Genomic DNA, 16,172 nt, shown 5'->3' on the forward strand with positions numbered 1-16,172 from the left:
TGTCAACCTCACAATGAGTGTCAGAACCCTAAGCCTTCCCATCCCTTGAATCTTTACTTTTGATCCTAGCCCTTCAATTGACCAATTCAAATACTTAACTAAAAATAATCTTCATTCTCTCATAAGGCAACATTGAATCCACAACATCCTGAGCACTCTCACCATCTTCATGCAAATTTGAGAAATCTTGGAGCTACCATATTGTTATGCTACCGAATTTGTGAGCACACATCCAATCCAATACAAAGGAAATATCATTGCATCAAAATGAAGGTTTAACAACATTGGGTTTATTTTTAATTTCTTCTATTTTGTGTTGTTTTGTGTTGTTTTTCATCCTACTGTGATGTGTTAATTTGTATGTTTTGGGTATTCTATGTTGAATATCCAGACAACTGAGAGAAGGGGTGAATCAGTTGACAATCAAAATCTTCTTCAAACTTTATTCACAGATTTGAAACAACTAGCAAATTTAATCAAGACAAATAAAACATGAAAGCATGTGCATAGAATAAATCAGACACAATGAAGATCAAAATTTATGTGCAAAACCTAAGAAGGGAAAAACCATGAAGAATGTTAATTATCAATATAAAAACACTAGCTAAGGTGAAATAGGTTAAGATGATTTTTACAAAGGATGGCTCACTACCAAAATGGTCACTGCCCAGAAAGGCTCACTGTTGAATGGCTCATTGCTTAAAAAGGATCGCTACTGAAGAAAGAAAGATAGAAAAGAAAATCCACCACTAAAACACAATTTGTATTGTCATAACCACTTCTGGTAACTATCTGCAACACACTTCACACAACAATTAGATTCTTTTAATCTCACATATCTTCTACACAATTAGCCATTCACAAAAATGCCACACTAACTCATCCAAATCATACACATACATATGTTGTCTCCAGAAAAAAATAATCTTCTAAGTCGACCAAGACAAAGATCTAAAATAGGTCAAAATTAAACATTTTAGCGATGGGAAGGAATGAGAAGTAGACCACCTCACAACATTCTTCATCGAAAACATCAACACATTACATACATTACCAATGCTGGACTCAAAACATTATCCACACACTAAACAAATTTCGTTACACAACCTTGACTTCTGGATCAAGACCTCAACTTCCAGATCAAACTAGACCCAAAAATAGCACTAAGTAACATTAGTAACACATCTTCCAAAGAAACAAATCTTCCAGGAAATCACCAAACTACTATCGACATCACATACATACCTATCTTCCACTACTACTCATTATGCCACATCCGGACCTATCCAAACCATAGGATTTGACATCAATGACAACATATGTAACATAATGCTAACATTCTCATGTTGTTTATGTCCTTTGAACTCACTTTTTAGCATACACAAATGGTTAAGTAGTAATATTAGTGTTTTTGTTATCTTAATTGGTGAAACTCTAATTTCACCCACCTTACAGTCCTTAATTTTAAATGTTCCAAGTAAACCTTTAGAACATCAGAATATCATGAATACATCTACAAAGATCAACAAACAAGTCAATGGTGTAGAAAATAAAATCATGAATACCCTTGAAGTGTATCTAGGGACAACATTAACAAAGTGTCCATCCCAAATTGACTCATTTTACATCACTTTGTTGATAAACAACAAGTTAGTGAGGAAATGCATGATCAAATTTAGAGTTGCAATAAAAATAATACTTGTGGGGGTCATGAAAGAGTTAGGTCTATGGGTTGATAGTACTTATGGAAAATGTTGTGCCATGGCGAATAGGTTAGTACTAGTCATTAGTGTCATGAATAATGTAAAATTGAAGCTAGCCTCTTTCCAGAAAGTTGTTTATAGAAAAGATATAACTGTTGTGAACATCCCTCCCTAATATGGGATGATATTATAAAGGGAATGAACTACAACTATTGATGGGAATTTTTCAGCTAGACTTATCTTATGCAACAATAACTGTGATTGGAAAAGAGGTCAAACTAGATAGAGAACCCAGGTCAACAGAGATAGTGGATTTTATTGACCTAGAATAGATGGTTTGTTTTTGTGATATAGTCTTAGGGAGCTTTAGAGTTGAACCTTCACAACCTCAGTTATATATTTTTTTGACATTTTTAATAATTGAACTTGTAAAATGTTTGAATTTGCTAGATTGTCATTTTTAAAAGTTCTTGTATTTCTTTATGTTGAATTAAATTAATTTATATAATTGATTTAATTTAATTCCCCTTCTTTTGTTCCCAACATTTTAAATCTTTTATTTGTATGTATAAAAAAACCCTGCCCAAAAAAAAAATTCTACAAAATATAAATAATAAAATACTTTGTAAATAAAATTCAATTTCATTGGGATCATGTCTCATTAACAAAGTACTTATTTTCAATCATAAAATCCATGACAATTTAAAATATTTATTAGATTTGGAGGAGAAATTTTATGAAGAATTATGATTGTTTTAACACAATCTACTCTAGAATGAATAGATTACAAAATAGATATTGGTATCCTTATAGGACAGAATGTTTAATGGTCCTAAAATAAATATTGAATAAGACGAGGTCTCCAAATGAAGAATAAAAACTAAAAAGGAGAGAAATGATAGTTCAAAGAGGGCAATGGTTTGACTCATAGGATGTTGAAAAACACTCAAGAATTCAAATAAAAAAATTGGCATGATTTCTATGACTATCAAGGTTCCATTAATTAAGATCAATTAGCAAAGGTAATAAAGGAAGTGGCATAAGGACTTGATGTTGCATTGATTAACAAGCTCACGAAGATGAAGATCTTGTATTAGGATTTTGAAAATAAATTGATCTAATATTTCAAAGCACTCTCCAAAGTGTTGAACCTTTACATATCTCATGATGCGCACTTCAAATACTCAAATGAATTGAATCAAGGTGTCATTAAATAATCAATTGATAAATTTAAACAATATCAACAATATATTTTTAGCATGAAAAATAAACCAATTCAAATTGGAGATACTTAAGATGAATGCGCCCTTGAAAATTTGAATGACATCCAAATGAATGTCAATTTTTATCCTTAGAGTAATGTTTTATAATAATTTTCTTTTCATAAAACTTGTAATGTTATATTTTAATTAGTCTAAAAGTGTGTCCATAATGAAATAGTTATATTACTTATTTTAAACACTTTAAAAAATATCAAACAAGAAGGTAAACAGTTATAAGAGGAAGGTGGCCTATTATTTTGTCTATTTATTGTTAAACCTTGGTCCATTACATAAAAATTTATAGCCAATTTTGAAGAGATTGCAAAGAAAAAGAAAATTTTTGATCTTTTGGAGAATAAATAATTAATTCAAATCAAAATATTGTGCTTGGAATAATTGATATGGATGTTTTATTGTTTGAATCTTTTCTTGTAAAATCTTTGAAGTTGCTAGATTGTCATTGTTAAAAATATTTGCATTTTTCTATATTCATTTAAATTGATTTCTATAATATATGTAATTTTATGTACATTGTCTTATTCCCAATATTTTTATCTTTTATTTTTCATATTTAAAAAATACTACCCACAAAATCAATTCTACAAAATATAAATTGTAATATACATTGTAATTAAATTTTAGAATTTCAATATATAGATAATCTTACATTTATGAAAAAATCCCCAAAACTATTACAATTTTATAGATAACAATTTATTTACCAACATTTATCAAAATGTATATTCTTATGTGATTTTATTTAAAAATGCACTAATTATGGACCCACGTAACATGTCCATGCATAATGTTACAAAATTGCAAGAAGGCTTAATTTTGTAAATTTTGAAACGTGATTTGAGCTCCATGTAATGGTTGAAGAGTGAAAACCAATGCAGGGGCATGGATGTAGGTAGGTGAGATAGAGAAAGAGAAATGTTGCAAGATCATTATGAGTATCACCTTGGCTTCAATCAATGCAAAATTTTGTCCTATACAGGTTCTAGGTCCAAACCCAAAACTTGTGAATGCGGCAGGATGGGTAGAGGCCTTTGAAATCCCTTCACTAAATCTCAAGGGATTAAACACTTTGGCATATTTCCCCCACAACTCTTCATCATGTTGCACCATTAATGTGGGTAGCACAAGCTCTGTGCCTGCTGGGATAGTCAAATTTCCTAGTTGCATCGTTTTGTCAGCCTTTCTTGTTAAAAATGTTGCTGGAGGATAAAGCCTCAACACCTCATAAAAAATCATGTTCACCTGAAAATGAGTAACAACCATTTAATGTGAGCATCACCTAGATGCAATGAGTGCTAAGAGTACCATTCATTCTTTTGAGAGATGGGCTCTTGTGAACCACAATTCATGAAATATGTGTCAATGAGTTTGAGTCAAAAAATACATAGTTGAATCTTGATAGAAATATTATAACCATTTCATGTGGTTTGTACTCTTTATCAAAGATATAGAAATTTGTTATTGTCAAATTACTCCACACACAAAAACTTAAAGAATTAAAAAAATCTTACTAGTTTTAGGCGAGAGAGGGCCTCAAATTTTGGAATTTCTTTGTTGAAGATATGAAGAACTTCCTCCCTTGCTTGGTCTTGCCAATTCGTGTGCATTCCTAGTATAATGAGTGTCCATGTGAGTAAAGTGGCAGTAGTCTCACTTCCTGCAGTAAAGAAAGTCTTGCACTCATCAACCATATGTTGAAGAGATAAGCTGAGAAAATTCTTCTTGTCCTTCAATTCATTCTTATAAGCATCCATCATTAGGCCCAAAAGATCTGTGCCATAGCTATCATGATTCTTCATTTCAACATTCTTTTTGCGATCAAATATCATCTTTGTCAATGATGTTTGAATATCCATGCCTAGCTTATTAGACCTTAAATTGCTTGGAGTGGAGAAGAACCTTCCAAAAATTTAAAAACAATAGTTAGAAAAATATTTTACATCTTAAATATAAAATGTTAACTTAATGTCCACCTTAATGATGCTCAATGAAAATACCTGAATTATAAAAATATGAATTATTCATACACCAAGATACCCAATAATGTTTTCTGTAGAATTTAAGAAAAGGTAGCATGTGTGAGAAGAAAGGAGGTACTATTCTACCTGGAACCTGGAAAATTTATTTTCACAAAACTTTTACCAACGAGAATGGCCAATTCACCTAGCATGTCAAATATATGTTTTCCTTCCTCAAAACTAGACCCAAAAGCTGTCCTGGCTATCACATCTGAAGTAACGCATTGAAATTCTTTTAATACCTCAATTTCTTTCACACCCTCACTGATTGCATTTTTCCATTTCTCCAACATTTTGGTGGTGCTAACTGCCATCACTGGAACCATTGACTGACACAAATCTCCCAATAAGATTTCTACGTATACTTTGAATTTGAAAATATGTTTATATGACTAGTATATCCAATCAAATCAAACATAAATTAATTAATCAAATCTATTTATGTTTATGTTTTATAAGATGAAAATGAAAAGTATATCAAATCTAATAGAAATAACATATCAATAGAAACATACTCATGTTATCCTGATCATATGATTCATCTTAAGATGATGAATAGTTCTCTTGAATTATATAGATTATATAACAAGACAAGGAGACCCACTTAAAGAAAACGATGAATATAGACTCACCTTCAAACTTTCTAAATGAAAGGCTGGATTGAGAAGCCTTCTTTGACGAGCCCATTTCTTTCCATTGGCTTGTACAAGGCCATAACCAATTAAGGATTTCAATTCAATATTGGGCTCAGGTTTCTCGTAATGCCCAAACTTGTTTGAGAGAACCTGCTTCATAATATCTGGGTCATTAACAACAATCCTTGCCTGTGTGCCCATCCAATACGCAAATATCTTGCCTAATCACATCAAGGAACAAGAAGATCTTATTAGTGTAATCAGATTTTTACAATTTATAAGATTGTAGCTGTTGTTTGTACGAGATTTTTCTTTTTCCAAAATCTCTAACATCTCAAAAATGATCCGAAATATGAATGATAAAAAATTGGTACACAATCAAATTCAAAAACAACAGCCACCCACAAAACTTTATCACTAAAAACATTCAACCAAATAAATTCTCCACGGGAAGTATAATAAAATAAAACTTAAGAAGTTGTTGCAGGAATCTGCACCATATCGTTTTGCCCAGACATCAATATGTGGAGCAACTACATGTAAAATATCATGGGGTGCGATCTCCGAGGAAGTCGATTGGGCGTGCTTCTTAATTTCGAGTAATTCTTTGGTGCTTCCATATAAGAGCTTGTATGGTGATCCACGAATGCCCTGATTTCGAAGGAACTTCTGTGTGCGAAGAGGCACCCACCATATTTTCACCACGATATTCACCAATACAGTCGTCAATATGATACCCACAAAGCTCAAAACCCTCCACCAGGAAAGATTCAGATCCATCTCTATGTTGCAGAAAACCTATTTTCCTGCAACTCAAGGGCTCCTTTGTGTTAATAGGAATCAAGAACTGCCATCTATAAATAATCATTCTGCTTCATTATATTAAAAAAAAAATCCTGAATTAATAAATCTATATACAACGTCAAGTGCTAACGGACAGGGGAAAAGTAATAATAGAACAATGAAAGGGACGAATGGTTCAATGCATGCTTGGCATATTCCTATTCGAGGGTGAGAGATTGGATGTTGTTAAATGTCTGGAACGATGATATCTTTCTGTCTTTAGTAATGTCTTCCGTAATCACCGTCTCATCTCCTAGATATCACAGTCATTATATGTAGCATATTGCGTTAATATCAAAGGAGAAATGTTTTAATGGCATATTGCCTTGGCCGGCACATATTCTTATCAGGAGAAGGTTCGAACGTCACCTCATTGTAGAGTAGGCCCTTCATGTTGTAGTGGGGGTTCATTTTTGAAGTTTTACTTGAAGTCTTTTACTTCTAGATAGTGTTGGATCGTTATAGTGGTGTCTCGTGCACTATGATTATGGTCCCTCTGTCACTGAAGCCCTCTGTCACTGAAGCTATTCGTGGGTGTCATTAAGGATGTAACTAGTTTGCTTATGGCAATTAGATATTCATTCTCGGGCATCTCTTATAAATAAAGATTGTGTTTGGTGAGAATGGTCCTAGTCCACTAGCTATTGTTTTTCTTATCCTTCAATTTTTGGTGGTAGGATTACTATCTAGAAGTTCTCTTAACTAGTTCTTACTATTTCTTATATTCAAGTTGTGACCAAAGATAAACAAGATGTTGATGCACTCTTGGTCTTCTGGTGAAACTGAGTGGTTACAAATGTCCACTAAGGATCAAGCTTTCTTGAGTGCAAGGCCTCGATATCATAAGGGACGAGGTCAGCATCGTGCCCAAGCAAGTTTGGTGCAATGGATACCTCTTAGACCTTGGCTCTTAAATAGTTGGATTTCAGCCTATGGCTCGTGCTCTTGTATTAGATTGCTAAAGGATTCAACATTTGATAAAAAAAACCCTCGAATAAAAATATACAAACAAGATGGTAAAGATAGTTGGGACCCTCCCATGGAAACTTCAGACCTTATTAATGCATGGAGTAAACCAAATGATTGAGACCCACCACTTCCTCCCCTTGCTCTTGTTCTCACATATTGGCTTATTGTATTTGTGTTATTTTGTTATTATGTTTTGTTCTAGGCTAATTGTTTGGAGTTCATGCACCATTTTTACAAATATATACAACATTTTATAAATGGTAATATAAACATCATTCATCAAAAAAAATGTGAAAATGAATTTTCAATTTTATTGTTACTTGATGGTTCGTAAATAAATTGAAGTTGGACAAAGGTTCAACGTGGTTTTATTTAGTAAAGGAAAGCTTTAAAAGGTATTGGGAATTTGAATTTTTTTAAATGAAAGATATTACAGTGCATGAGGGATTATAAGGAAGTTAGGAAGGTGTCAAGAATGGTACGGGACATCTTAGGGAGATTTTGAAACAAGTTACAAACCTCCAAGTGAATTGGAAAGCATAATCTAGAAAGACATGTGTCAGAGAAGGGGTTTTGTTTTTATAGAGTACTAAATATACCCTAAAGAGAAATTATAACACCTATTGTGCATGGTTGTAATAATTGAACAAGGAGAAAATAAACTCTTGCTAAAATTTTCACCCATTAAATAGTTTCTTTGGGGTAATCCTTGTGTTGAAGTTTTGTTATTTGAGAGTTTTTTAGTTTTTTCTTGTATATTATGTACGTACCTCTTACAATATCAACACTTGAATGTATATAGTTAGTTATAATAACAATGTGAATATAAGAAAATCCAAAAATATGCACCCTCATGGCTCACCTACTATATCTAGGGTATATACATAGAAATGGTGGGCTTAAAAGAGGTCAAAAGTGGCCACTTTGCTCCTAAAATTAGTAAAATTTGTTTTAGATGAAAAATTGAGAATAGTTGAATGCTCAAATTTTTAAAATGTGGCAAGAACAAGAAAAAGTTACCAAATTTTGATATTGTAATTCTTTGAATTTGTAACAATTAGGAATGTTTTGTTTGCACCTAAAAGTGAACATTGGGTCTCTCTACAATAGCCTATTTTTTTTTTCAAATCTAATTCATTTGACCATGCTAATAATGAATGCATTCTTATAAAATGTTTCAATTAAGAGCAATGTAAAGGTGCTAATAGGCATGCACTAGCACATTGGGGTAGGTTAGTGAATGAAAATGGAGGCCACATTTCATTCCCTGGGTATCTCAATATTTTTTGGCTACATTGCATTGAAATAAACTCTTGAGAACCCTAGGAGAAAAATATTGTTGATTTTGTTGTAATTCTTAGAATTTGTGGCATCTAAGAATATCTCATTTGCTCTTACATGTGCATATCAAGTCCCTCTATAATATCCTATCACATTTTTTTTCAACTTTAGACTGTTTTATAATGCCAACAATGAATAGATTCTTTTAAAATGTCTCATTTATGAGTAGCGTAAAGGTACCAATAGCTACATTTTTCTTCTGGACATTATGGGACTGAATCGAGAATACGAGAACATCAAAGTGGGACAATGAATTCTATTAGATTCCTCATTTTATTCCCTATGTATCTTAATCCTTTCATAATACATTGGTGTGAGATGGTATTCTTTGGGCCATAGGAGAAAAAAGTTGTCAAGCATTTGCCTAGTTACTCTTTCAAACTATGGAACCTATAAATTTATCATTTACACTTATAGGTGGATGTTAGGTCCGCTATAATGTCCTTAGTTTTTGTCTACTCTAGACCATTTGATTCTACCAACAGGGAATGCATTATTGTAAAATTTCTCATTGGAAAGTAGTGTAAAGATGCCAATCGCCATATTTCGTTTCTACACCTTGTGGAACTAAATTAACAATCTCAACACATCGAGGTGTTCTAGTGAATGATAGTGGATGCCTTGTTTAGTCCCTTGGATCTCTTGATCCTTCCATGCTATATTACAGTTAGACAATCTCTTGAGAGCCCTAAGAGCAACTAAGTCACCCAATTTCTTTACGAGTCTAGTCACATAAAGATAGTTTCTTGTGCAACACTAAAAGTATGCAAAAAGGGAACATGATTCATCATATAGATAACTAAGGCACTTTCTTATAACTTGATCATATATATAGATAAATTAAAATAAGTAAAATAAATATTAATTATTTGAATTAACTCACATTGACTTTTACATGTATCTTACACTCTCATTGTACACATCAAACCACATAGAATTTAAATATATCAAATAAAAATAATAATTATGTCATTTGTGATCATAATGGATCCTCATATATATAATATACAAAAATTATACATTGTTGGGAAATAAACAAGTTCAATACCAAATATTATGAAGATAAATCTCTATACAATAAACCAATCAAAGGATGAGATAAAAGGCTTAGATAGATATAACATGAAAAATTGAAATTCATATGCAAATCTGAAAAATTAATATTCCTTAATGTGGGAAATCAAGACTAGATCCTACTTCTTAATGATGTCAAAAATCAATATGTCTATCATGATTAATAAGCCTATCTTATGTGAACTTAAAATAAAAATAAATAATGATTGACAGATCAACATAAGATAGCAACAATAAGGCATAAATTAGCAACATAGAATCAAAACATAACATAGAATTTACGTAAAGAAACCCTTGCAAGAAAAAACTCCACCAAGATGATATGAAAAGCTTGCATCCTAAAAAATAAATGTTCTTACAATACAATCACTTTTATTCTCCTATTTTCCTCCACTATAGAAATACCTATGTACATGTGAACAACCTCCTTATGCCTCCCACTTGTCCTTATTTAGGATGTAGAGAAACTCTACATTCAATTGTTTCTTCCTATTCTATGCCCAAAAGACTAAATTTGTAGAATTGCAAGAGCTCCAAAACCACCAATAAAGATGTTCAAAGAATCCCCTTCATTCCTCATGACAACAAAACTTGGAATGCATTCATAGAACACAAAAAGACATAGGTTTTGGCTCCTAAGCTTTCCCTCCAACTTGGGCATCCATTCTTGCAAGATAATTGTAGACACTCAAAATTGTCCAGTCTAATTAAATAAATATTTTATTTATTTAATTATCTAAGCCTAATTCTTCTATTAATTAAATAAATTTTTATTTATTTAATTAATTCATTTATCCCCTTCTAGCCTTATTTCTCATTTGAATAAATACATTTATTTATTTAAATTATCCTTTTCCTAAATTGAATAAATATTTTATTTATTTAATTACCTCATTTCTTCTATTAATTAAATAAATCTTTATTTATTTAATTAATTCATTAGCTTTTTCTACACATGACACGTCATTCATCTCTTAATTCCTACACTACCTACCTCTTTCATTATTTTGGTATTTCTTTTACCTACCCTCTAATCCTAGCCGACCTCTCTTTTTACACCTCTCAATCTTATCCCTCCATTTTATATTGTGTCTTCTATTTAAGGAGATGCTTCCTTCATTGTCAAAACCCTAATGACTAATCTTGAAGACTTGGCTACACTACGATCCTACTTGCAACCACATTCCGTTCTTTGTTGAGCTCTTGTGCATATAAAAAATCTGAGAGCAAATATATCAAGCAAGATCAATGGAGATAGGAAGAATGGAGATCAAAACCCTATTGGACATGTGAAGGTATAATCTTTGTGATTTCATGTGATTTGCATTGTCTTAGGTAATCTTCATATGTTATGGTGGATCTTTGTTGATTGTTAGGCTAGGGTTTTGTGGTTGGATTCATTTAGCCTTTCAATATTGTTATTATTGTTGTCCATTTTCACCATACACATTTTGGCACACCCGGTGGGACTCGGTGACACAAAAAAATTGAAAAATCCAAAAAAGTAAAGAGAAATAAATTCGTCCAACGGTGAAAACCACTTCGGTGGCGCCCTGGGCAAGTACCATGGTGAAAATTGGGTCACCAGCGCCATGTGTAGAGACATTGCTCCTCCCTCCTTCAGGATTCTCTTTCATCATTTCACTTTGCACACACTCACAACCTATTCACTCACAATAAACTTACCCATTCCCATCATGGCTTGTTATTGATCTGCTTAAGATTGGTTAGCCATTCATAATAAACCCCCTTTTTCACTCCCTTTTCATCCATAATAAGTCAAATCCTATCTGTGGCTAAGGCAATTCCTACGTCTAGTAATGGGTGTGGAACTGAGAACATCACATGTTTTGAGGAGTATAGTTTCTTCCCGCTTCCTTCAAGTCTATCCGCGCACAATCCGCAATAAAGCAATATTTGCATCACAGATCTGCAATAAAGTTTCGTCTTCTCCGCAATAAAGTATCAGTTTCATGGATTCAATTAGTTTTAGATGAGACAGCAGCAACAATGGGCTTCAACAAATCAAATCTTTCAACAGACTCAGACAATATATGGTTCAGTGCTATCTATCCTTTTTGTGAAAGTAAACATTGTGACCACAATCAAAATAAGACTTATATAAGTGACAAGAGACACTAAACTTGAGGACTACAGTGGATGTTGGTGTCGAGTCTTGGTTTTCTTTTGATTTCATCTTTTGGTGACATGTCTTTTAGCTTTTCCGGGATGTCTCTGACTAGAGATTCTATCTCCAGGATGTCTTTGACTAGAAAGGCGAGGATGGGGTATCGTCACCTATTTGTATTTGCTGTCTGTGGATTGTCTCTTAGTAATGCTATGACTTGTCCAAGGATATGAGGACACTGTGAGTCTAGTATGAACTGGGGCATTCCTTGTTTGTGACTGTCTTATCTCCATGCAAACAGGTACAATGACTTTCTAGGTCGAACATATGCCTCAATTGTCATAACCTACTTGCCATAATAAAGCTCAATGATGATAACGCACAAGAAGCTCTTTCACTTTCATATCTTCTATCTTTCATCCCCCTTTCTTGATTGACTTCCATCGTCCTTCTCGAGTCCACGTAGCCTGCTATCACATGACTGAGTATAATGACACACCAAAAACATTTGCATTTCATGTAGTTTACACCTGCATTACCACATATAAGCATTTCATACATACATATAGATATCACAAATGCATCACATCCTGCACACAACACCTATTAGCACAATTTACATTTGCATTATCATATTCATCTGCATTACATACATTCACATTTGCATCACGCATACACATATAAAACATAAAAGAACAAAAATATTGCATTGCATCATATACATATTTGCATCCATATCATAAAACATACATTATAAGAACATCTCATCACATAGGTACACATGCATATAGCTGCCGCAAAATGAATCATCTCTCATATATATAATAAAAAATGTCATGATACAATGATGTCAAAAATCATATGGCTACAAAATCACCCGCAGGTGTCTACAATACAAAAAAATGGTACAAATACTGATACAAGGGAGCCCTCTATGGCTATGATGAACTCCCTCCCTCGGAGCCGCCTGGCCTCGACGGAGTCTGAGCTCTAGAAGGACCCACTCCAGGATCACCCTGCCTGTCTGGTGGTGGTGGAGGACCCATGACCCCACCACTCGATGCCTGTCTCCTCCGGCTCCCTCCTGTAGCCGTCGTTGTACGTGATGGTCTATGGAAGCTCCTCGCCCGCTGATCTGCTGGCACAGCACCATAATACAGGTCCCTCCAGTAGGCGATCTCCTCTCCAGCTCGCAGGACATATGCGTAGCCTGCTCTTGCGTCCTCCGCCGCCTGCCCCCCTGCCCTCAGCGCTGTCTCAGCCTCAGTATAGTGTTGAATCGCCTGATCCCTCTCCCGCTCAGTATCCCTGAGCCTGGTCCTGAGTTGATCCCTCTCCCGCTCCAGATCCTGGATCTCATCTGCCTAGCCCTGGCAGATCTCCCTGAGCTTAATCAGCTCATCCTCCTCTGGATCCCCACCCTCTGCCTCTGCCTGTGGCTCTCCCTCTACGGGTGCCTGCCCCTGTACCTACCCCTGTGCATGCCCCTGTACCTGTATCGGTGCCTGAGCGGGTACCTATCTCTGTGCATGCCTAGGTATCTGTACCTGTCTCTGTCCCTGTGCCTGTACTGGCACCTGCCCCTGCACCTGTCCCTGTCTCTGTCCCTGTGCTCTAGGACCCTGTGTTGCTGGTACCTGCAGGGGCAATCCACCGTGACCCCTCACCACCTGGGCCTGTCCCTCCTGTCCACCCTCCCTCCGAGGTGCCACCCTCCTCTCCCCAACTACTCCCCTCTGCCTCCGTCGGCCTCTGCCTCCATCACCTCCACCATCATCATCATCATCCCCTCCTACCTCTCCCTCCAGTAGCTCTCCTGGATCTGTCAACCGTGGGAATGGATGCTCTGTCCAATATGCGGAGTACTCTGCATCCATGCCTGCATCCTCATTCTCTGGCCACATATCCTAGGGTAGGGGCACCATCTCTACCAGTTGTGTAACTGCCTGATCATATGACAACAATAGCCCGAACTGCGCCTGATCCCTCACTATGCGGGCATACATACCCGAGCCTCGTGGCATCCTCTGGATCCTGCCATACTATCTGCATACTATGTCTACCAGCTGTCTCTCCAGTATATAGGGCATCCGCCCAATCAGATACCTACTCCAGAAGGTGTAAGGTAGCTCCACTGCATCATCCTCCCACTCCTCACACCCCAGATACGGCCTCAAGATGACTATGTCAATGTCATATATCACTCGCCTCCAATGCTCTAACCTGCCAATCCAAGGCTGCGAAGTGATCATGTCATACAGATGCATAAAGCTCCGTCCATGACCTCTCCCTCTGAAGTGTATCGGCCGTGTGATAGGCAGATGCTCATATGCCCACACCTGCAATAGTGTCACTCCACAACCCAGTCCCACTGATCCATGGTAGACGAACTGGTGCAGCTCATAATATAGGTGGGCCAAAACACATGGACCCCATGCATATCTGGTGTGCTGAGTCACCAATATCTCCAATGCTCCTCCCCAGCCCACTACCAACCCCCGTGTCGCCCTGTCCGGACATAGGAAACCACTGATAGCTCCTCCGATCACAGTTGGCAAGGCTAACCCTGTCGCGGTCATGGTGTCCCATGCCACATGTCCTGCTCTCATCTCTAGGTCAGGATCCTGAAACACCCGTCTCAAAGCCTCTCTGTCTCCATCGCGATCATATGGAATCAAATCTTCATCAATTGGTATATGCAGAATCCTGTAGACATCCTCCAAGGTCACTGTCATCTCCCCCATCGGCAAATGAAAAGTGCATGTCTCAGAGTGCCACCTCTCGGCCAGTGCAGTCAGCAAACCCATATTTGCCCGAAACTCAGGCACATATAATACGTGTCTCAATCCCATCTCCTCAATGGCAGCTCTATCCTAAAATGACAACTCCAGTCGGAACCTCTGTGTGGACGGGAATCTCTCCCGTGACTCCAACATAGGCAAATACTCTTGCAGTCAAACAAATCAATCATGTTAGTCATCGTGGCATTCACTGTTCATCACAAAATGCTACTCGCTATCTAAATGCATATGGTTATCTATCCTAGTGACACTCACTGTTCATCACAAAGTGTTGCTATCTATCCTAGTAGTGCTCCCTGTTCATCACAAAGTACTACGTGCGTGACATTCCCTGTTCATCACAAAGTGTTACTCACATTTTGCACTCCCTATTCATCACAAAGTGCTGCTCATACTTTGGGTACTCCCTGTTCATCACAAAGTACTCTATCTTGGTGCTCACTGTTCATCACAAAGTGCCTTGATCTATCCTAGTCTTCCTAGAGGACCTACTTGAGTGTATCCTCTCAGTAGCTTATCCAATCGACAGCGTATGTTCATCACAGAACTGCCGATTTGACCTAGAAGACAAAACCTTGCATTTTCTGACATATACGCGCTTTTAACTCACAAACGCATTTCTACAACGCAAACGTGCCTATTGACTGCACAAGCACGCCTAAATAACGCAAACGCGCCTGTTTGACATAAATGTGCCTAAACTATTCACACACGCGACTTCGGCACACAAACGCCCCTACAGGACGTAGACGCGCCCGCATCAAGCACAAATGCGGTTCCAGACGCATATGCGCCTGGCACCGACACAGACGCGCCTGGCGGACACAGACGCGCCTGGCACCGACGCAGACGCGGTTGCACGTTTTTGCACTTTTTTTGTGCCCTATTCCTAAGCGCATTTATTGCTAACCAGCATGCATTAATGACAAAATTGAATGCATCAAAGTACGAGGAGGTTTGGTGGTACTTACCGGCTCTCCTGCCTCTGCTGGTCTCTGAAATTGGCGAATGCAGTCGAATCTGTGTACGAAAGCCATCGCTGCTGACTGCTGCTGCTCTTTTTCTCGCTCTGCACTGTGGTCTCGTGAAGGTGTAGATGACAATGAGGATGTCTTTTTCCCGTGGTCTATCTTATAGCCTACCCTAGCCCTTGCCTTCATTTTCCGAGCCAGTATTCTTCATCCCGTGACTTTGTCACTTTATCCGGTCAATCCATTCTAGCCTTTCTTTCTTATCGAGAGATTGTCTGCAATCTTTCCAGACATTTTCATCCAATCTCTCGAGGGGGCATATTATTCCCATACTGGGGCAACTCTGTATCAGTTCAACTTATCTTCTTTGAAACAACGCGACAAGCCGCATTGTCTCAAAGAGGGGCAA

General features: G+C 36.6%; 2 protein-coding genes across 2 annotated transcripts; both read right to left on the reverse strand.

The window, feature by feature from the left end:
• Positions 1 to 3,753: 3,753 nt before the first annotated feature.
• LOC131072975 (11-oxo-beta-amyrin 30-oxidase-like) lies at positions 3,754 to 4,876 on the reverse strand. The gene is made up of 2 exons (XM_058009292.2): positions 4,495 to 4,876; positions 3,754 to 4,225 (listed from the first exon to the last, which is right to left on the reverse strand). The coding sequence occupies exons 1-2, from the start codon at positions 4,837 to 4,839 to the stop codon at positions 3,794 to 3,796; spliced, it is 777 nt and encodes a 258-aa protein (XP_057865275.2). The 5' UTR covers positions 4,840 to 4,876; the 3' UTR covers positions 3,754 to 3,793.
• Positions 4,877 to 4,967: 91 nt separating this feature from the next.
• LOC131072970 (cytochrome P450 CYP749A22-like) lies at positions 4,968 to 6,460 on the reverse strand. The gene is made up of 4 exons (XM_058009289.2): positions 6,134 to 6,460; positions 5,634 to 5,857; positions 5,089 to 5,330; positions 4,968 to 4,980 (listed from the first exon to the last, which is right to left on the reverse strand). Exons 1-4 carry the CDS (start codon positions 6,414 to 6,416, stop codon positions 4,968 to 4,970), a joined length of 762 nt encoding a protein of 253 aa, XP_057865272.2. The 5' UTR covers positions 6,417 to 6,460.
• Between the last annotated feature and the right edge of the window lie 9,712 nt (positions 6,461 to 16,172).

Source organism: Cryptomeria japonica, chromosome 9 (assembly GCF_030272615.1).
Source record: "Cryptomeria japonica chromosome 9, Sugi_1.0, whole genome shotgun sequence".
Taxonomy (NCBI): Eukaryota; Viridiplantae; Streptophyta; class Pinopsida; order Cupressales; family Cupressaceae; genus Cryptomeria; species Cryptomeria japonica.